Here is a 22,553-nt window from a genome sequence, read left to right as displayed (position 1 = left end):
TTGATCAAACCAGCAAAATGATCATCAACAAACAGAAGTTGTGGAGACTCCTGCGAAATGATTTCCATAGTTTTCTCAACCATGGAATCCATGCCATCATATACCTCTCCCAAGAAAGGTTGGTCAGTGTCAGCACTCCGGAGAAGCTCAAATGCAGGGGTTGTGAACTTTAGCAAGAAATCTACCTTGCTCCACCAATCCTCATCAAGGCACAATCTACGCACCATAGATCCCCGCTCTGAATCTGCTTGTCTCCACTCAATCCACAGTTGACTCACCACCATAGAAACTAATGCATGCTTAACCTCAACAAGGCGGCGCAACATCACGAAGTTTGAGGCATATCTTGTCTCAGCAACTTTTAACAACTCCAATTTGGAGTACTCTCGAAATATGGCCTGAGACTGGTGGTGGTTGGTGATGAATTTGATAATCTCCCTTGCATCCCCTGTGACTTCCTTTATCCAGGAAACTTTGTTGTCGATCTCCTCTAAGATCAGATTCAGATTATGGACAATGCATGGTGTCCAAAATATGTTGTCATACCTCCCCTCAATAATCAAACCTGCAGCTTTGCAAACTGGTGCATTATCCGTGATAACTTGCACCACCCTGTTAGCCCCTATTTGTTCAATAGCTTTTATAATAATATCAGCAATGAACTGTGCATCTTTCACCTCTCCTGAGCAGTCTTCTGCCTTGATAAACATTGCTCCTTTGGGGGAAGTGGCAATGATATTTATCAATGGTCTGCGCCTCATATCTGTCCAACCATCTGAGACTATGGTAACCCCAGAGCTACTCCAGGAAGAACGAATTGGAGCTAAAACGTCCTCCACAAGTTCCTTCTCATTTTTGAGAAGCTGGGTTCTGACTTTCTCATAGTTGGGCCCCTTGTACCCTTGAGGAGCTTTGTTAACTGCCCTCAACATATCTTGCCAGTAAGGAGAGCGAACAACATTGAATGGGATACCACATGCATAAATGCACGTGGCAACTCTGGAATCAGCTTCTTCTCTTGCTTGCACATTCACCAATCTAGCAATTCTGCTATCCTGAACTGATTGGGATGCCCCTGAGCCTCTGGTATGTTTGGGTGCTGCTTGTTCATGTTCTTGACTGTGACCCAGACCACCTCTCCTCTTTCTTGCTTCAACTACAATCCTTGGCTCAACGTTAGATGTAGCCTGAGTATGCTCATCATGCCTCCTCTTAGTACCATCCGCCTCATCTTGCTCTCTTTGATATGCCCTCCTAACCAACGGGTCTACTGTTTTTGAGCAACCCACAATCCCCTGTCCTCCTCCATGCAACAGATGCGCCTTCACTCTTGGGTAGGAGCCCTTGTACGTAATATTGCAAAGAGTGCATCGCCATTCCCATGAGCCACCACCTCCACATTTTTGAAGCTTCACCACATGCCTCCAAAGAGGATAATATTCAGCCCTTGGGTTGGCCCTAGGGTTTGAAGTTGCAGCTGCACTTTGGCTGGAAGCCATTGCTGCAAAAATAAATTAAAAAAACAAATCTGTAAATAATAAATTTATAAAAACGTTTTTCATATTTTTGGCTGTATAAACCCTAGAAAAATTAAAGAAATAGTAAGGAAAAAACTAAGAAATAAATGTGGCTTACCCAAATGAATTATCTGTGGCTGAATCTACCCTAAAATGCCAGAAAAGAGGAGAAATATGGCTGTAGCTGAGCCAAATCTGCTGCAAAAATAAATTTAAAAAACAAATCTATAAATAAAAAACGTTTTTCAGCAATTTAGCTGCATAAACCCTAGAAAATTTGAAGAACTAGTAAGAAAAAACTAACAAAATGAATGTGGCTTACCCAAATTAATTTTCTGTGGTTGAAACTACCCGGAAATGCCAGAAAAGAGAAGATAAATATGGCTGTAGCTGAGCCAAATCTGCTGCTACAGAAATCTCTTGCTGAAATCTCCTTCTCTTGCTGCTGAAATCTCTTTCTCCCGCTGCTGAAATCTACTTTGCTCAATGCTCAAAACACCAGCTACTAAAACAACTGCCAATCTCCAAGAGAAACTCAGAAACTCCTTGCTGAATAGTGTGATGAGAGAATGAGAGGCCCAGCTCTTTTATAACTTTAGAAACGCTTTCTAGAAGTGATTAGAAACCCTAACCTAAACCCTAAAGTAATTAGAATTTTTTTTTTTTAACCGACAAGTGTTTTTTTAAAGGAAACGGGGCCCGTACGGCGGGGAAACGAGTTTCCGTCCGTACGGGCGCGTTTCCATCTCGGGAAACGCGCCCGTACGGACGGAAACTCGTTTCCCCGCCGTACGGTACGGGGAAACCCGTTTCCGTTTCGTTTCCTGGAGGAAACGGCCCCCTGCCCAGCGTTTCCTGCAACTTAGTTTTTAACTAACTACCCATTAGGTAATTTACTTATTGTTTATTATTATATTTATATTATTATGATTATTATTTATTATCTATTTTTATTTATTTTTACATAATTTATGTTCATAACATTGTCTTCCCCTTGTCCTCAAAGCTTGTTGATGAAAGGACTCGAACTCTTATTTGTTGCGGATGTCTTTTCTTCTCGGGACAAACATCTTTGTTGATACAAGACGATATGATGTTCTGAGCGATAGACAAAATTGTCGTACTGAAAATGGATCAGACCATCCTAGATTAATCTTCTAGGGAATCTTCTGATCCTTGGAGATGTGTAGTAAATAGTTATCGTATGACTGGATTGAGCTCACTTTAGTATTCTTTGGAACATAAGTTTGTTGTTTATGTTTTGCATGATATAGACTTGTAGATTGATTAAGGTGTCTACTCTTGTGATTCGGATGTAGATAAGGAATTTTTCTTGTTTGAACTTTCTTAAACATTTTTATGGCAGTTTCCTGATTTCCACAGGCATTGTTGTTGTTGAATTGATTACTGAATCCTCATTTGGGGTGTCCATCGTTTGAACGACAACCTCTGAGTACGTCTTTACTTCAATAGGATTGGGATTTCCTTGAACTGTGAGATTAGTGGAGTCGATGTTTGTTTCTTCTTCCCCAACTTGGACTACTACATCTAGGGATTTTGATGCTTCTTTTGTGAAAATTTTTTCGAACCTATTTGTCAATGATTTCTTATTGTCCTTAAGTTTTTTATTCTATTTGAGTAGATTTTGGTTATGATTTTTGAGCAAGGTTGCACAAAATGGGGAAACGGGTACGCGTTTCCGAAACGGGAAGCGATACGAAACACGACCTCCCCAAATTTTGGAAACGGGGAAACGCGAATATCTATATATATATATATATTAGGACATTTAAGAATTATGTGCAATCATAAAGCATATATGATACATTCTAATTTATTACATTATGATAAAATTGTCAATTGTCAATGCATAAACTATAAGTCTCTAAATTTACATCACATTTACTCATGAATGATCACATAATGAAAATAGAAATATCCAAAATCAGCCACGAGAAATTTTTAATTTCTTGTCTCGTGCTTGATTGGGAGTCTCCTCCTACATAGTCGAACGACCTTAGTTCTCTTGATTAAATACAAGTTTCATACCCTAGTACCCTACATGCTTTTGGTTATTGGGAGTCTCCCCTGCATAGAGGGCTTGGTTCTCTTGATTAAATACAAGTTCCATACCCTGGTACATGATAAAATCCAATGGAAACATTGCAAGCCCCCCAATCTTGAAATCCTGGAAAACAGATAAGTCTGCTGGATTTTGAGTGAGATCTAAAATTCTACTTTCTCCTTGTGAAATCCAATGAGGGCGAAACCACTCTCAAACATCCTGAGCCATTTCATGGTAATGTTAAAAATTTAAGTAAAAGGATGAAAATGAAAAATAAAGGAGAATATCACTTTTACTTTAAGAATTTAACATTACCATGAACTACATATGCCTCAAACTTCCTGATGAACTGCATATCAACACTAGGGAAAAAGTTCACTTTTATCACTTTAGACAGGCATCTAGAAGCAACTAGAAGTCACTAGGATAACCTAAAAATAAATTAGAAAACAAATTAAAAAAATAAATAAAAAAACACAAGTAAAATGTTGAAACATGAGTTGTACGGCCGTGAAACGCGTTTCCGGCCGTACTGGCCACGTTTCAGTTTTGTGAAACATGGCAGTATGGCCTGAAACACGTTTCACGACCGTACCACACGCGTTTTAGCGTTTCGTACTCGTTTTCGTACGGAAACGCCCTCCTGCCCTACGTTTCCTGCAACATAGTTTTTGAGACGTAAGCATTCAAGCTTCTCAACTTTTAAACACTTGATTTGTTCTAATAACCTTTGGTTAAGGTTCTTTAAGCATAAACTTTCCTCTTCTTTTCCTGATAGACTTTCGTTGAGTTTCTTTTCAAAAATTTCATTTTCTTGTTCTAATTGGTGTTTCTTAGCTTTACATTTTCTTACTTGTGTAAGTAGCTTTTGATTATGCTCCTTCAAACATGAATTTTCCTTGTTTTTGTTGGATATGACTTCTTCAAGCTCTTTTTGGTTCTTTGATACTATTTATGGATTCTCTTGAAACATTAGTTTTGAAATATCCTTAAGATCTTTTGCTGAAGGAATTATCAATTTTGATTTCGTTGTCATGTCTTGGAACGTGACCATCTTCTTCTTGTAAGGGAACATCAAGAATTTGTTTTCTATGTTTAGAATGAACATACCTAGTTCCTTGAACCAAAGTCGATTGAGAATTATGTCAACCTTTTTGTCAAGCATAGTCATGACACGAAATCGAGATATATACTCATAATGAACATTTGTCAATTGCAAATAATTAATTTCATATTCTTTTCCTCCAAAAAGACCTCCTCATTCGCCTATATTTGGCTCTAGAATTAATAGTTGATTTGCCAAATTAATATTGATGTAATTATTCCCAGTGTTTGTATTAATAGTGTTGATTTTTAATGTACCTTGGACAAGTGGTTTCCCATGGGTTAGTCTCTAGCTAGGGAAAAATGTCCAAAATAACTCTTTTCTGAAGTGTGACTTTATAAAGTGAAAGTGACTTTATAAGTGGTAAAGTCAATGTTAAATTATAAAGTGAAAAGTGACTTTAAACGTAAAGTACAATGTGGGTACTTTATTTAATGGGTGAATTAAAAATAGAAAGTGAGAATTAAATGCACATTCTATGTCACAGGGTTCGGCGAACCTGAAAAAAATTGAAATTCGTTTAGGTTCGCCGAACCTGAAAGGCGAACCTGAATGAATTCGAACCTAATCGAACCTGAAAAATCGAACCTGTACGTATTTTAACGCGAATTTCAACGGTTTTTTTTGAGGTTCGATGGTTTTTTTGGCAGTTTTATCGAACATCTGCATTTGCATGCTCAGATTTTCTGCATGATTTGAATAATGGATTGATTTTTACCTATGAACATTCATGCACTACAGCTGAAATCGAGGAACTATCTTTTTTGAAGTTTCTATGAAATTTACCATTAGGCCAAAAGCCATCATGACTCCCGCATTCGATGTGCAGTGAATGATACAAAATTATCTTACTGAGAAACGCCTTTAGTGCATACCTGAAATGATGTGACATTCCTATAGTAAACTCGGCTAAATCTATTGGTATAGCAATGATGGATATCCATATTAAATGGAAAATCAACACTTGTACTAAATTGTTTTCAAATCGGTTTTGGCTCATTGTTCTCATGTAAAATCTGTGTGTACAATTTGTCATCTAGAAGTTCCAAACCCTTAGCTTTCATCTCTGTGAAAAGATGGCGTGCTTCTTCCTCTAGGCCTACTTTGTGACAAATCCTGATCAAATACTCATAGTTTACTGAATCGAAATTGGGATCCATTCCACTCTGTTGAATTAGGAATGAATATGCTTCCTCAAAATCTCCGTCGAAGAGGATTCCCTTAAGGAGATGAACATAAATACCATACAGAGGCTTAATCCCTTTTTCTTTCATTTTATCCAAGAACTGAAGTGCGCCTCCAAGCTTCCTTGTCTTGCAAGCATAATTAATCATTATATCATATGTAAATGCATCCGGTTGGTAGCCACTGTACAGTGTCATAATACATCTAACAGTGGCCTAAAAACTAATCAATCATCATCTTATATAATTGGAAGGTTATTTGCATTGTTCAAACTTTAACTTAGTACATTGTTTGGCATTTTATTAAAATTTGGAGGACTGCTAAACTAATTAAAGGTCTAATATAAACACTGAAAAGTTTGGTAATAAACATAGCACTGAGCAGTGGTATGATTCACCTATTGTTCAAACTTTAACTTAGTACATTGTTTGGAGGACTGCTAAACTAATTAAAGGTATGATATAAATACTAAAAAATCTGGTAATAAACATAGCATTGAGCAGTGGTATGATTCACCCATTTTTATTTATATTTGAATTTCACTATTTTATCATTTATTTAAATTCGAATCTTAATATGCCATTGCCAACAAAAATGCGGACATATTTGTATTCATGTGTTTATGGATCGATTTTGAAATTTCTATTATTTTGTCATATATATATATATATATATATATATATATATATATATATTGAAAAATATGTATAGTTGAACCTAATGCCGAACCTCATTCAAACCTGATCGGAAAATTTGACTTCGAATCGAACTTAATTGTTATCGAACTCGAATTCGAACTCGAATCGTGTGACATAGAGTGCATATTCTCATCCCTTGATCTAAATGAATCTGAGCCATTAGATCTTAGGGTTTCCCAAAATTCATTTAGGGAAACAAAAGGGATAAAAGAAAAGAGAGACTGCGTTCATTCTTCATGAGAGCAGATTGGAGAAAGGAGGTTGAGAGTTGGAGAAAAGTTCTGAAGGAGAAATTTGTTGCAGCATGTTGAAGAAGTGATTTATGGGCAAAGTTGGGCACAAAAGTCAAGGCATAGAAGACAACATAGGGTACAGTACGAACAACATTTAATGCTGTGCGTTGCACGCCATTTGAGAGAAGTTTTGGAGATTTTTTTGAAAAATCCGTAAAGGCCATATATAATATGTACAGTACAGTCTGTACAATACATATTTTCATATTCAAGTGGGCATGGAAATCGAGGCAAAGCCGACACGGTTTTCAAGGAGTTTTGGGCGAAGAGATAAGTTGTATTTTGCTGTTTTGTTTTGTCTGCAAATATATTTTTCTTGAACTTGAAAGATAAATAAATTTGAAGAGCTCTCTAACAGGTTTTCCCTGGAGAAGATTGAAGGGGTTTTGCCTGGGTCTAAGTTGACCAAAAATCGTGTTGGAAATATTGAGAGGGGGGTGAATCAGTGTTTCTTTTCAATTGTTACTTTTACCAGTTAGATCAATTATATTTAGAACACAAAATGAACAATAGGAATAAATGCTTTTATTAATATAATCTTTACAATGAATCAAGTACAATATATATAGGGCTCCAACCCTAGATGAAGACACCGATCTTCAATCTCCCAGGCTCCAACTTGTTGCCAAGCACCAACTTGGACTTTAGTGAGGCTCCGACCTCTAGGGCTTTGACCCTATCTTATCCAAGGCACCAACCTTGAGTTTTGGAGCACCAACTCCAAGGACACCAATCCTATAGCTTTGCTTTGTCAAGATATGTTTAATTGTACTTCACAGCTCCCAAAGTCTTCTTCACCGAGCCCTGTCAATCTTCAACTATCCCCTCACTTAATCATCACATCACATCATCAATGGCAATCTTGCAGAAAGTGTCACCACTATCAACACCCAATCAATCTCTTCAAGTTACCTCATGATGACATCAACACTGCATTATGATCTTCAATGCAACACTTCAGTGTGTCTTCAATGAACTGCACCAACGCTAATAATAGTTCTGCACCTTCTTCAAATCTGGTCCAAGGTCAGTGCCAAAGATTACTTCAAGTTATCTTCAAAGGTCTGCACTAAGGTTTGCACCAGCTCTTCTGCACTGCACCAATACCAGATTATATCAAGACTACTGGACCACTGCTGCACTAAGACTTCAGCACTAGATTGTGACAATTCTTCTTTACAAATGTCCTTGCACCACACTGCACTAGACCACTGTTCAAACTGTTCCAATACTTCTACACAAGGATTTATACACCATACTGCACCATCTATTCTGCACCACACTTCATCAATTATGCACCAATGTTCTTGCATTAAGACTTGAACACTGCATCAATCACTAGATTATCCCAAAACAACCTAAACACTGCTGCACCAAGATTTATTGAAGTTGTTAGTTCAGGAATGCTTCATTTCACCAATCTGCACCATACCATACCACACCATCTCCACTTCTTTTATCAATACTACACCAAAGTTTGCACCATAGACATCACTGCTACAGTCTTAGTTTACAGTCCAGCTATGTCACAGAAATCAACCCACTGCACGCTACTATCCAAGCCACTGTTTGCTTCTATCCAAGGTGCTGTCTCATTCTCAATCCACTGTCTAAATGATGCCACTGTCCGGTCACTTGATTTTTAGGCATAGTCAATCCATGTCACAGTGCTTTTACCATACACCAAACTGTTTCACACAGTCTGAGGTATCTTCTCCTCAGTCTGAGTTATCTGAGAGAGTCCATCAAACCGAGCTAGACACCAATCCGAGAAGTAGTCCACTGCACTGTGTCAAGAGAGTCCACTGCACTGTTTTCAACGCTTTAAAAATACTGCTGTCCTAGAGGTATTTTCCTTTAATCAAGTCGCAGTTGTATGCTTCTGAAGGTTAACACCCTGCCATCGTCATAAGCTATCACTGCACTTAGTCCGAGAACAGAGAGGCACAATCAAGCGAAGATACAGTTTTGTTCTTGAAGCCCGAGGTCGAGAAGTATAACCTGAGATCTTTTAATCCTCCTTAATTTTAGACAAATCTGAGCATCAGTAGGACTGCACTAATACCGAGGTCTGCAGTGCGGTTTGATGAGATTTTTAAGCCCAAACAAAATATCTAAAGGTTCCTTCTCCTGTACGCTTTTAAGTTCACGAGATGTGAACTAAATATCTCATGTATTGTGCTTGATGACCGAGAAAGTGCTGGAAGAATGAAATCAGATGCCTAATATATAGTGTTTTTCAATGCTAAACGAAGAGACATGATCCTTCAAGCAGGCCGACATGAGTAGGCTAGGATACAGGTCGGCTTACTGGCAGAAAGTTAATTTTAACTTAAAAAATTAATAACTTTCAATCCGCTTGGAGATTTGGGCTGAATAATAGCTTGTTGGAAAGCTAAAATTACGCTCTTCAAGATGGTGTAGGTCTCATGGTGAGGTTCTGCCTCTAAGGTGGAGAAAATTATTTTTCTTTCTGACTGTCCTTAAATTTCTGTGTATATAATATTTGGAACAGTTTTCGGACAGCGTGGGTTCTCCAATGATTTGCACTAGTAATATCATCATGATAGTATCCATCATCATGATGAAGGTATATCATCATGTATTCAATGATAGTGCAGTAATACAACATAGTGCAGCCTTCATTAATTTGTCAAAGACACCAAAGTAGTCTTCCAACTATTTTAAAGTGTGGTCATTCTTTAAAGAGTATGACATCATCAAGTGTATGACTCCATATATCATCAAGGGTTAAGGTCTAGATCATCAAGGCACATGCAACATTATAGTTAGTTCAAGGGCTCCTTAGGACTTTTTCATTAATGGTTTGACATCTTTGTGGCTTGACATCTTCATTGATGGTATCCTTGTCAAACAAGAGTCCTGACATCATTATCTGGGACCATGCATCTCAAGAATATTGACATCTCGGTCAATGCCATATTGAGATCAATGACAACCTTGATTAACAAATCGGTGTGTATTTTTATGTGTGTTTCTGGTCTGTTTATGTTCATATTTATTTCGGTATGTGTTGACAGTCCCATGTGTTTTAATATGAAAATTTCATTTCCAAAATTCTATATGTTGAATGTATATTTATGGAAAATGACATTTCACTGAATGGGAGTGATAAGGTGAAATTAAAGCCCAGTTGGGATTGCAGGAAACTTTTTAGTCATCAAATTTCAACAAATAACGATAATAATTTCTTTCCCTTGGAGACAACCCTTTAATGTAAACAATCTAAAATCTACAATTGGAATACCTTTATAGGAAAATATTCCTTCCTTTGTTTGTGAATTATATTCCATCTTTTCTTCTTTGGATGAGCCTAAGGTTTTTAAAAGTAACCCCTTTAACTTCTATTTTCCTCAATTTTATATGTTTTCCCATTTAAAAAAAAGTTAATATAGCTCCACTATTTAAATACACTGCACCTTATATTTATTATAGTGCTTTTAAAAAGGACTATTCTTTTGTTATAACTTGTTATCCTTATGTCTCTTTATAGTTCAAGATTTAACTCTTTATAAACTTTAATATATGGATCTTTCAAGTAACCTTTTATAATAATACCCGCTTTTTACTTATATATATTTTCAATAATTTTATGACTTGAACTTTTCTCTAAAATACCCCTTTATAGTATAATACTTCTTTTTATATATATTTTATTTATAATTTTTTTTTAATCTTTTTGAAAAGTTACAATCCTAGTGAAACGTGGCTATTCACCTCTTTGGGGTATAATATAAAATATATGTCCACTTATGTGCTTTTGACTCTGTTAATTTTCTCCACGTCAAAACTTACTATTCACATAAAGAAATTTTGTATTCTTTTTTTTTATTTTCTTTTACCTTGAAAATACCATGGGCAATTACCATGGGTTGCTAAAGCCACGAGCTTGTAAACCACTTAATGAAGAATCAAAATAATATTATCTACTCTTCTTTCTCTTACGTATAGTTTTAAAGATATTTGGAAAGATTCCCTTTTAACTTGATCATGTACTTTTTATCAATAATGTAGAACCTTTATATATATATGAATTTACACATGCCTAAATATATCTTTTTTAATAATATATTTGTCTATGATTTTTTTCTTTAATTTTTTTTTAAATTTTTTTAAATCTTCATATGTATTTTTTTTTTTCTTTCCTTTTTTTTTCTTTGACTATCTTTTTTTGTCTTTATTTTTTTTAATGGCCAAGGGCCTCTGACCAATCAGCGATGGGGAAACTCCCAAAAGTGTAGCGAAACACGTCAATCTCGACGATAACAATGTTGACGAAACCTGGATGGCCAAGGGCTTGGATCAGAGAGCGTGGCTTTGTGCAGCGGTGGAGCGACCAGAGGATCGAACTGCTCTGATACCAATGTAACAACCCAGGGTCGTATACGAAACGAAGATATTTAAAATACTTCTTAGACAAAGACATCCATTGTAGGGCAGTAATTGTAAGTTGTATATTAAATAAAAGAATGAATGTAGAATGATTACAAATGAAAATGAGGGTCATGTATATAGAGACAGGTAAGTACCCTTTCACGAACATGCATGTCTTTAAGACATGCTTTTTCATTATTAATTAAATACCCATTAGTTAATTTACTTATTATTTATGATTATATTTATATTATTATGATTATTATTTATTATCTATTTTTACATAATTTATGTTCATAACAGCTATCGTCTCCGCCACCTGATCTAGCCATGTGGTCCCATGACCACTTGTCATGAATGTATGCTTGAGGGTGGGCCTCCCGACCCCAAAGGTACGGATATTAATTGGTATAATTGAGTAGTTTTCCTTGTAATAGAAACTTTTGGGCATTGATGGGTGGGAGGATTCAACGGAAAGAGCGTGTTAGGTTTGTATTCTTGTCTCCACTGACATGCCTTTTCATTATTAATTAAATACCCATTAGTTAATTTACTTATTATTTATGATTATAATTATATTATTATGTTTATTATTTATTATCTATTTTTACATAATTTATGTTCATAACAGCTATCGTCTCCGCCACCTGATCTAGCCATGTGGTCCCTCGACCACTTGTCATGAATGTATGCTTGAGGGTGGGCCTCCCGACCGCAAAGGTACGGATTTTCATTGGTATAATTGAGTAGTTTTCCTTGTAATAGAAACTTTTGGGCATTGATGGGTGCGAGGATTCAATGGAAAGAGCGTGTTAGGTTTGTATTCTTGTCTCCACTGCCCGGTTTCGTGGTTTCTCTTGTATCGTAGTCTCGCTAGATCTCCTTTACTGATCATTAGCTTTAGGGTTGGCACTACATGGGAAATTCTGATTTTGGTTGTGTTGTCCCACTTCCCAATACCACCTACATCACCCCCCTTCCACTCAATTTAGCCCCATTCATCTATTTTCCCATCCAGGTCCACATGTCTCCACTGGGTCCACATAGGCTTAGCCTCCCCTTCCCCTTGTCCACACCTTGGGTCGGGTTTGAAACGATGCCCCAAATTTTGGTGTAGCTAAAATGAAAATAAAAAACATAATTTGGCCACTCTCAACAGGAAATGAAACACAAAATGCAAAAGATGGTCGAGACATACAAATTTAGCACGTGGGCAAAAACTAGACATCAGCTCTACCCCTTATCCATGGCCATCACCCTGGTTCCTATGGGCCCTCGATGAGCCCCCTCTATCATTAGGGAACCCATGATTGTTCCAACCCCTGGTGGCCAATGAACTGGCCCACCTTAATGGGGTATCCACTGCTACATACTACACATCATGTTCTCATCCCCTCGAGGCCTGAGCAATTGTGAAGAAAAAAACAATAAAAAGAAAAAGGCATATGAAGAAGGGTGGAAAAACAAAGGTCGGGGTAACTCATATACTACGATTTGCCCCCTCCTACACTCATATACCAAGATGTGAGCTTCCCTTATTGCAATTACCCTTGTACCATGACATGTGATTTGGATGATTCCCTTGATCCCCACTCTGCTCCATTATTATATCATCTGCCACCTACCATTTGAGGGATATATCATGGGCATGTCACCCCCTTTAGAGGTTGAAACCACCTAATAGGGTCTTTGGTTAACCCCCTATTGAGCTTGGCGACACTTATACATGCCAAAGCCCACTATGGAAGGGCATGCCACCATGAAGTGCCCCATTGATCTCATGACTTGTAAGCTCTTTTACTTGATTACTCTAATTATTTGTTGTATTGAAGGGCAAGGGGACGCATTGGATCTTATGCAGGATTGTAGGTGGATCTCCATTTGGGGCTTGGTCTCCCTACACAGGGTCTTAGCTTTGCAGAGGGCGACATTGACACTTGTAGGGTGAGCGTTGAGAGCCCTGGGTCTCCAACATAACATAGATTACTTCATGGATCTTCAGTAGCGCTCATAGATTGCTTGTGTTCGACCTTTTGGATGAGGATGATGCACGTGGTTCACCATGCCTAGCCAGTTCCACACTTGCACCATACACATGGCATATGTTCCAGGGTCTAGAGAATCTCTCTCGCTATAAAGGGAGGGCTTATGTCATCATTCTAGCCCTTGTAGATGGTTTGCAAGCATCTTTGATCCATTTAGAGACCCATGAGGATGTCTTTGTGCCCCCACACCCACTTGGGAGCACCACATGTTCTTGCTTGGAAAACAAGGGGCCACCCCTTGTTCACTATGTTTGGAGTGTAGTTCTTCATCATGGCGCCCCTTGGACTTACATGTTCTTGCTTGGAAAACAAGGGGCCACCCCTTGTTCACTATGTTTGGAGTGTAGTTCTTCATCATGGCGCCCCTTGGACTTCATTAGGCCTCCTCAAAGGCCCAACTACTCACTTTGTTAATCATTCAACCCTCTTGTGAGGCTTCTTATTTTGTTATTGAGATATTTGGTGGGTTTGTCACCAAAATTATGGTCATTATGCACATTATTTTATTTTAGGGGCTCAATTAGACCAATTTAGGTAAATTAAATTCATTAGTGTATAAATAGAAGTGAGATGATTCATTTTCATCATCATCACTTGGATTGGGTTCTTTGCTCTTGTGAAATTTTCACTATCCTTTTTGGAGGATGAGTTTGGATGTTATGGATGAATTTTGATGTTTGAATATCTCTCTCTTGTCTTGGAGCTTCATTATTGGCATAATTTGATGATTGGATATACTTTTTTATACATGTAAGTACTTTTTTAATGCTTATTCTTGTCATTTACTTTTGTCACATGAATGTTGCTGGGATTTTCGCTATACAAGTCTGAAACTTATTGTTGCTCTATGAAATTGTGAGAATTTTTGTTCTTTATGGTGTTGCATCATGTCATGAGCCATGTATGAATGGGTGAATGTTCCTAGAGATAATTTATGTTAAATACATCTCGATAAATCATCATTTATTGCAAACCGAAGTATAAAGTCTGTGCAACAACTATTTTCATGCTCTAAATGCCATGAAAGTTGTTGAAGGCCTCCTTGATTGGGTGAATTCTTTCCAAACCATAAATTCTCATTGACTCCATCTCTCCCAAAGGACAAGACACTAAAAAACAAAGGTGCAATTTTTTTTTTTTTTTTGTAGGAGCGCACTCACAAAATTCGTTCTTGGCGGGAATATGCTCGGGGTCCCTCCCGATTCGCTCTTGCTTGGAGCACGGTCTAAGAGCGATTTGAAGGGGGGAAGGAGCCACTCCCCCACAAACCTGAGTGGTAGACCTCCTTGTTGCTATAATTTTGCTTTCAACTTTTCTTGCCACTCTGAATGCACTTTCTAATGAATTAGATTCCCAAAGGCGAATCTCATGTTGAATGCTATCCTTTAAAATCCCTACGAAGGCATCAATCATATGCTCCTTTGGAATATCAATTATCTTGATATTCAATCTTTGGAAGTGCTCAATGTGCTCTGTCATTGATTTTTTTTTTTTTGAGATTTATTAATTGGCTAAAGAAGGTATTGCTCTTTGTGCTACCAATTCCTCCGTAAAATTGTCCAAGTGACAATTGATTTACGAGAACAAAGCCATTTTTACCACACAAATTCATTGGGTTCCAAATATAAAGATGCAATGCATACTTTTTGTGTACGCGGCATAACATGTAGATCAAAAAATTGCTCCATCTATAGTATCGATGTTATCATATCCTTGCCATCAAACTAACTCATATCTATCTTTAGAATGTGGTTGGTCTTCAACCAAAGTTAGAGTCTTGAAAATCATGATTCACATTCCTTTTGTTCTCATCATGAGTTTCATGGAATACCTTGTCGCCATTAGGAAACATTTCTTGCAGCAACTTTGTCAAACCTTCCATTTTTTATTTTAAACCATCCTTCAAACCTTCCATGCTCTTTTTAAACCATCCATCTTAACATTCATCATCACTTCTAATTCGTTTTTGGTTACTCTTTGTGAGAGCGAAATTTGTTGCACTTGTTATCGTAATTTTGATATATAATCTTGTATTTCTTCCTCTTCTTCATGCGTCATAATAGAGCTTTCTGTTGGCTTACTGAGTGTATCATTTTTTTTTTGTTTCAAAGCATTTTAGAACCAAATACTGATATCTATGCTTCAATATGCACTTTGAATCACTTCAAATTGTTTTTTCAAACAAAAGTTATGCAAATTTGAAAAATTACGCACCTTTTTCTTGGTTTTAGGAGCTTAATCTTGAAATTGATGTATCTCTGTAATTTCGGCCTCCCAAGGTCTGAAACTCCGTCCCAAAGTAGATGTCTGTGTTTTCTTTGTAATCCCACAAGTTAGACCGAAATTAGATTCTTCAAGATAAAGTTATACCAAATCTCCCCCGATGACTTGATTATGTTCTGATTCAGTATAACAAACTTGTACGAATTTCCATGTGTCACTGTTTCGACCTTTAACCTGGAAATTCTTCCTCAAGAAACTACAATCCATGCAGTTTTAGGTATTCTTCATGAAATTTAAATCTGATGCTCGAAGAGAAAGTTATGACGATTTCCCCTAGGTCACTTTTTTGAGACTGAATTCTATAGCATGCAGAAAACCTAAATTCCTTGCACTATATCTCCGAAAATATAGAGAACCAAGATCTGAAATTTTTACACAAAGTTTAGCAAGATTTAGACTCCGCGTGGTAAAATTTTCAGCTTCTGAATCCTCACAGAAAACAAGTTATAGAGAAAATACTGAGATGAACTTGTTTGAAGAAGTGAAGCCCTATGATCCAAAGCTCTGATACCAAATGTTATGTAATCAGATCACAAAACCAAAAGAAAAGATAGATCAACAACTTGAAAATTATCCTCTTCGAGGAGGCAGCCTCCTTTTACATTGCATAAATGAACAATTCTTGATTGATACAAATGACAAGACCTCCTTGGTATATATAGGAGTCTAAAGGGTCACAATATAATTGGAGCCTACATAACAATAATAATGTAAGAGCACAACAATAACAATAGCGGGTTTCTGTGGGGCACAACAATAATAATATTGGAGTTACATGGGGCACAACAATAACAATATGGGGGCTACACTAGTATTATATGTCTCATGGGTATATGTGTTTATTTATAATCACCTATATGATAAGGGGAGTGGAGCAGGAGTGAAATTCCAAATGTAATTTTTTGATATTGTTTTAAATTAAGAGAAGCCACACGGAATAATTGTGCGAAGTTACCTTTTCTACATATGGGTGCTCTTCTCCCATTATATGGACCCGTAGAGTTGAAATACAATTATATTTGCTGTGTGAGTTCTGGCATTCACTTTTGTCTGAGAATTTCTGTTTGTCAGTTCCCACCTTTCTCCAACTTCGTCATATTGTGAGTTAAGGTCCCTATTGGAAGTTATTTTTATTTTGCTTTTGAGAGATCTTAAATTTCTCTTGGATGTTTTCCTTCTAAATTATCTGGCTTTCTTTCCTTTCCTGGCATCTGTAGATGTTTATTCTAAGTTGCAGGAAACGCTGGGCAGGGGGCCGTTTCCTCCAGAAAACGAAATGGAAACGGGTTTCCCCGTACCGTACGGCGGGGAAACGAGTTTCCGTCCGTACGGGCGCGTTTCCCGAGATGGAAACGCGCCCGTACGGACGGAAACTCGTTTCCCCGCCGTACGGGCCCCGTTTCCTTTAAAAAAACACTTGTCGGTTAAAAAAAAAATTTTCTAATTACTTTAGGGTTTAGGTTAGGGTTTCTAATCACTTCTAGAAAGCGTTTCTAAAGTTATAAAAGAGCTGGGCCTCTCATTCTCTCATCACACTATTCAGCAAGGAGTTTCTGAGTTTCTCTTGGAGATTGGCAGTTGTTTTAGTAGCTGGTGTTTTGAGCATTGAGCAAAGTAGATTTCAGCAGCGGGAGAAAGAGATTTCAGCAGCAAGAGAAGGAGATTTCAGCAAGAGATTTCTGTAGCAGCAGATTTGGCTCAGCTACAGCCATATTTATCTTCTCTTTTCTGGCATTTCCGGGTAGTTTCAACCACAGAAAATTAATTTGGGTAAGCCACATTCATTTTGTTAGTTTTTTCTTACTAGTTCTTCAAATTTTCTAGGGTTTATGCAGCTAAATTGCTGAAAAACGTTTTTTATTTATAGATTTGTTTTTTAAATTTATTTTTGCAACAGATTTGGCTCAGCTACAGCCATATTTCTCCTCTTTTCTGGCATTTTAGGGTAGATTCAGCCACAGATAATTCATTTGGGTAAGCCACATTTATTTCTTAGTTTTTTCCTTACTATTTCTTTAATTTTTCTAGGGTTTATACAACCAAAAATATGAAAAACGTTTTTATAAATTTATTATTTACAGATTTGTTTTTTTAATTTATTTTTGCAGCAATGGCTTCCAGCCAAAGTGCAGCTGCAACTTCAAACCCTAGGGCCAACCCAAGGGCTGAATATTATCCTCTTTGGAGGCATGTGGTGAAGCTTCAAAAATGTGGAGGTGGTGGCTCATGGGAATGGCGATGCACTCTTTGCAATATTACGTACAAGGGCTCCTACCCAAGAGTGAAGGCGCATCTGTTGCATGGAGGAGGACAGGGGATTGTGGGTTGCTCAAAAACAGTAGACCCGTTGGTTAGGAGGGCATATCAAAGAGAGCAAGATGAGGCGGATGGTACTAAGAGGAGGCATGATGAGCATACTCAGGCTACATCTAACGTTGAGCCAAGGATTGTAGTTGAAGCAAGAAAGAGGAGAGGTGGTCTGGGTCACAGTCAAGAACATGAACAAGCAGCACCCAAACATACCAGAGGCTCAGGGGCATCCCAATCAGTTCAGGATAGCAGAATTGCTAGATTGGTGAATGTGCAAGCAAGAGAAGAAGCTGATTCCAGAGTTGCCACGTGCATTTATGCATGTGGTATCCCATTCAATGTTGTTCGCTCTCCTTACTGGCAAGATATGTTGAGGGCAGTTAACAAAGCTCCTCAAGGGTACAAGGGGCCCAACTATGAGAAAGTCAGAACCCAGCTTCTCAAAAATGAGAAGGAACTTGTGGAGGACGTTTTAGCTCCAATTCGTTCTTCCTGGAGTAGCTCTGGGGTTACCATAGTCTCAGATGGTTGGACAGATATGAGGCGCAGACCATTGATAAATATCATTGCCACTTCCCCCAAAGGAGCAATGTTTATCAAGGCAGAAGACTGCTCAGGAGAGGTGAAAGATGCACAGTTCATTGCTGATATTATTATAAAAGCTATTGAACAAATAGGGGCTAACAGGGTGGTGCAAGTTATCACGGATAATGCACCAGTTTGCAAAGCTGCAGGTTTGATTATTGAGGGGAGGTATGACAACATATTTTGGACACCATGCATTGTCCATAATCTGAATCTGATCTTAGAGGAGATCGACAACAAAGTTTCCTGGATAAAGGAAGTCACAGGGGATGCAAGGGAGATTATCAAATTCATCACCAACCACCACCAGTCTCAGGCCATATTTCGAGAGTACTCCAAATTGGAGTTGTTAAAAGTTGCTGAGACAAGATATGCCTCAAACTTCGTGATGTTGCGCCGCCTTGTTGAGGTTAAGCATGCATTAGTTTCTATGGTGGTGAGTCAACTGTGGATTGAGTGGAGACAAGCAGATTCAGAGCGGGGATCTATGGTGCGTAGATTGTGCCTTGATGAGGATTGGTGGAGCAAGGTAGATTTCTTGCTAAAGTTCACAACCCTTGCATTTGAGCTTCTCCGGAGTGCTGACACTGACCAACCTTTCTTGGGAGAGGTATATGATGGCATGGATTCCATGGTTGAGAAAACTATGGAAATCATTTCGCAGGAGTCTCCACAACTTCTGTTTGTTGATGATCATTTTGCTGGTTTGATCAAGAAAATCATTGTTGACCGGTGGAACAATTTCAATACACCATTGCACACTTTAGCACATGCTTTGAACCCCAAATTTTATGATGAGGAGCTTATTGCTAAAAGCAATGGGAAGAGGAAGGCACCCCATAAGGATAGAGAGGTGGCTAATGGGGTGAAAAAAGCACTAATGAGAATGTTTCCTTCTCACCTACATAGGGAGGTAAAGGAGGAATTTGCCAGTTTTGCTGCAGGAATAGATGATTATGCAGATATATCAGCTTTGGCGGAGAGAAGCACCATGAATCCAGTTAGGTGGTGGATTTGTCATGGAGCAAATGGTGTACATTTGCAAAGCCTTGCCATTCGTATTCTTTCACAAGTGGCAAGCTCTTCATCAGCAGAAAGGAATTGGAGCACTTATGGTTTTATTCATTCTGTGAAGCGCAATAGGTTGGGCTCACAGAAAGCAGAGGATCTTGTTTATGTGCACTCCAACCTTCGCCTTGCATCTCGTAGGGGTCCAGAATACAACAGTGGTCCTTCTAAAGAATGGGATGTGGATGCAGAAAATCCTGATTTGGATCTCTCTCTTGCTGCCCTGAATATTGAGGAGGATTCTGGAAGTGGAATTGGTGCATCATCTTCTTCAGCACCACCATCCACTGTTGAGCATTCTGCTGCTTCTATTTTTGATGAGGATTGTTATGATGAGGATTAGTCTTTTGTGACTTGTCTCTATAGTTCTTGCAGCCTTATAGTCTTTATTGTACTTGCAGCCTCATATACTAATATAAATAAAGGCTGATTTTGGATTTTCCAGTTCCTATATTTTTATTTTCATTATGTGATGAGTCATGAGTAAATGTGATCATTGTGATGTAAATTTAATCTTAATGTTAAAATGTTTAAGTAAATGTATCATTAATGCTTTATGATTGCAGTCTTGCACATATATATATTAATAATTTTTAAATGTTTTTAATATATATATATATATATATATATATATATATATATATATATATATATATATATATATATATATTATTATTATTATATATATTCGCGTTTCCCCGTTTCCAAAATTCGGGGAGGTCGCGTTTCGTTTCGCTTCCGCGTTTCGTGTCGCTTCCCCGTTTCCCCGTTTCGTGCAACTTAGTGTTTATTGCATTATCTGGTGTTACTGGCTGTTAGCTATCCTTGCTTATGGAAATCTATCTTTGATTTCCCCCTTTTCTTGTTTCTTCTTATTGGGGATAAACTTATGTAAATGTTCCATGTGCACGAGGATCTACCTATAGGTGATTTTGAAAGCTTGCTCTGTCCTTTCTTCTAGTGTTCATCTTTTATTGTTATTGCACAAGTTTAGAAAAATGACCATGAAATAATGCTCTTTATTTGGACTTCAATTACTATTTAGAAGCAGTTTATTCACAAGCATCTTTGTTTCAGTCTAATTCTATTTCTCAAGCACATGGCATTAAATGAAAAAGTATGGTGTGCAATTTTGATCCAAACTTTGGAGCTTATTGTGTTATAGACTGTTTATACGGCACAAAATGGATCATTGCAGTGTTCTTATTTTATTTTAGCACTATAGGTGCCACTGGTTTTACATACTTTATGTAGGGACTTAGAATTTTAGGGTGAATTAATTTGATCATTGAATTGCATGGATGTGGCTGATAAAGTTTTTCTTCTTGTTTGTATTTTTTTGGATGACATTGAGGACATATTGCTTAGCTTGTTCCATTTCCTGATTAGGTAACATCAACACGCTACACAATCAAGGCTGAGAAGGATCACTTTGACTTTAGCAGTTTGGAGAATTTCATGGTAAGATCGCTTTCTCTCTCTCTCACACACACAGTATACACATATTTGTGATGAGTTTCTGTACTTGCTAGTGGATGTGTGTATCTGTATGTGCATGAGGACGGTGGTACACTCCTCCATAGTTCCTTAAAATGTGCATTCCCTCATGTCCTTTCTTTATGACTTAAAAGTTCACATGGACAGTTTTGTCGGATATAATACACTCTTTTCATGGCCTTTCTAGTCCTTTTGTTTTGACATCTATAGTTTGAGCTCTTTCTTTGGCTGTCTGTGCAAGGTTCTGCCAAACATGGCTTCAGTCCCAGAGATAAAAGCAACACATTATAATATTTGTGGTTCCCTAAAATTAGTGACAGATGGCTATTCTGGAAAGGTAATATATTCTTAATTATGAAATGTAGATTGCAGTATCGTACATTTACAGTTCTTTGCCAAATTAATTTTAGATATGGGATGGTGATGTCATATGTATTTTTGGACCTTATTGATCAAGTGCATCTTTGTGGACTGTCATTGTTGACATCTGCACGTTGTGGTCTAATAACAATGTTTGATACTGATTTAGAGGATTTAATTTTGGCATTAGTTTTCAGTTTTTGAGAATGTATATTAAGATGTATTGGGTGATTATGTTCAGCGTCAGGTTGGCTTGACACATGGGCCAGAGAATGTTAAGCCTCAAGTAAAGAGGATCGATGATATGGGAAACTTCTGCTTCAAGGTCTGCCATTGTTCATTTTGTGCTCATATTTTCACAAGGAAATAACAATCCTCTCATATTAGTTATATAGCAAATTCTTGTTGTCTTTACTTCGAAAAAATACATCTTTATCTACAGGCTTACAAAAATTACATCAAATACAAGTAAATTCTTGTTTCGTGCGGTCTTGAATTGATTTTGAAATTACACGAGTCTTGAAGTTTTTCATATGGTTCAACATATTCGTATTCCCTTTTTTCAGGAATACAAGGATTTTACAGTTATGGCATTGCAAATTATTAAGTAGATTTAAAAGCTTCTACTCTTAGCTCTTGGACAATTCCAGGCACGATGGTTCCCATCTGCACTTTTGTGACTTAGATATCCATAAAAATTGTAATTTACCCCTTCAAGATTTTCTAGATACTGCTCCTGAAGAAAGAAAGTGACATTTGCTGTATTGAAATATCTTTGCACGTGAGTTGAAATATCATACCATGAAATGAATGCAATTTGTGCTTTGAATTTCTACAGAAAGCTAGAATTGAGAAATGCGTTCATCATTTATAATATATATAGTCAATATGAAATAAAACAACAATCGGCACTTTAAGAAACATTGATTATTGCTGCAGTGCTTTTGCCTGGCAATTGTGATTTGGAATTTATGTAGTTGTAAAGTCCATTATCTTTTTCCCTATTGTTGTTGCGATGAAATTGATTTTATCTTCTTTGATGTTCGGGATTACACCTATGTTACATTTTCTTACCTATTTGTAAGGTTGCTATAATTTGGTCCTAATATCTGATTTATTAACCCACTCAAGTTGGGTCATCTTTGTT

The 22,553-nt window shown here is 37.4% G+C and overlaps 1 protein-coding gene across 1 annotated transcript in view; it reads left to right on the top strand.

Annotated features, from left to right (window-relative positions):
- Positions 1 to 22,553, top strand: part of LOC149246976 (Carbohydrate-binding-like fold) — a 312,430-nt gene that overhangs the window by 159,299 nt on the left and 130,578 nt on the right. The window contains exons 12-14 of the mRNA XM_089458086.1: positions 20,939 to 21,010; positions 21,288 to 21,383; positions 21,648 to 21,731. Of these exons, the coding sequence (XP_089314212.1) occupies positions 20,939 to 21,010; positions 21,288 to 21,383; positions 21,648 to 21,731 (252 nt within the window). The remainder of the gene's footprint in view (positions 1 to 20,938; positions 21,011 to 21,287; positions 21,384 to 21,647; positions 21,732 to 22,553) is intronic.

This window comes from Pinus tabuliformis, chromosome 7 (genome assembly GCF_031772625.1).
Source record: "Pinus tabuliformis cultivar Carrire ecotype Pingquan chromosome 7, CPIR1, whole genome shotgun sequence".
Taxonomy (NCBI): Eukaryota; Viridiplantae; Streptophyta; class Pinopsida; order Pinales; family Pinaceae; genus Pinus; species Pinus tabuliformis.
Note: the sequence above shows the minus strand (reverse complement) of the source record. Positions and strands in the feature narration are given on the sequence as shown.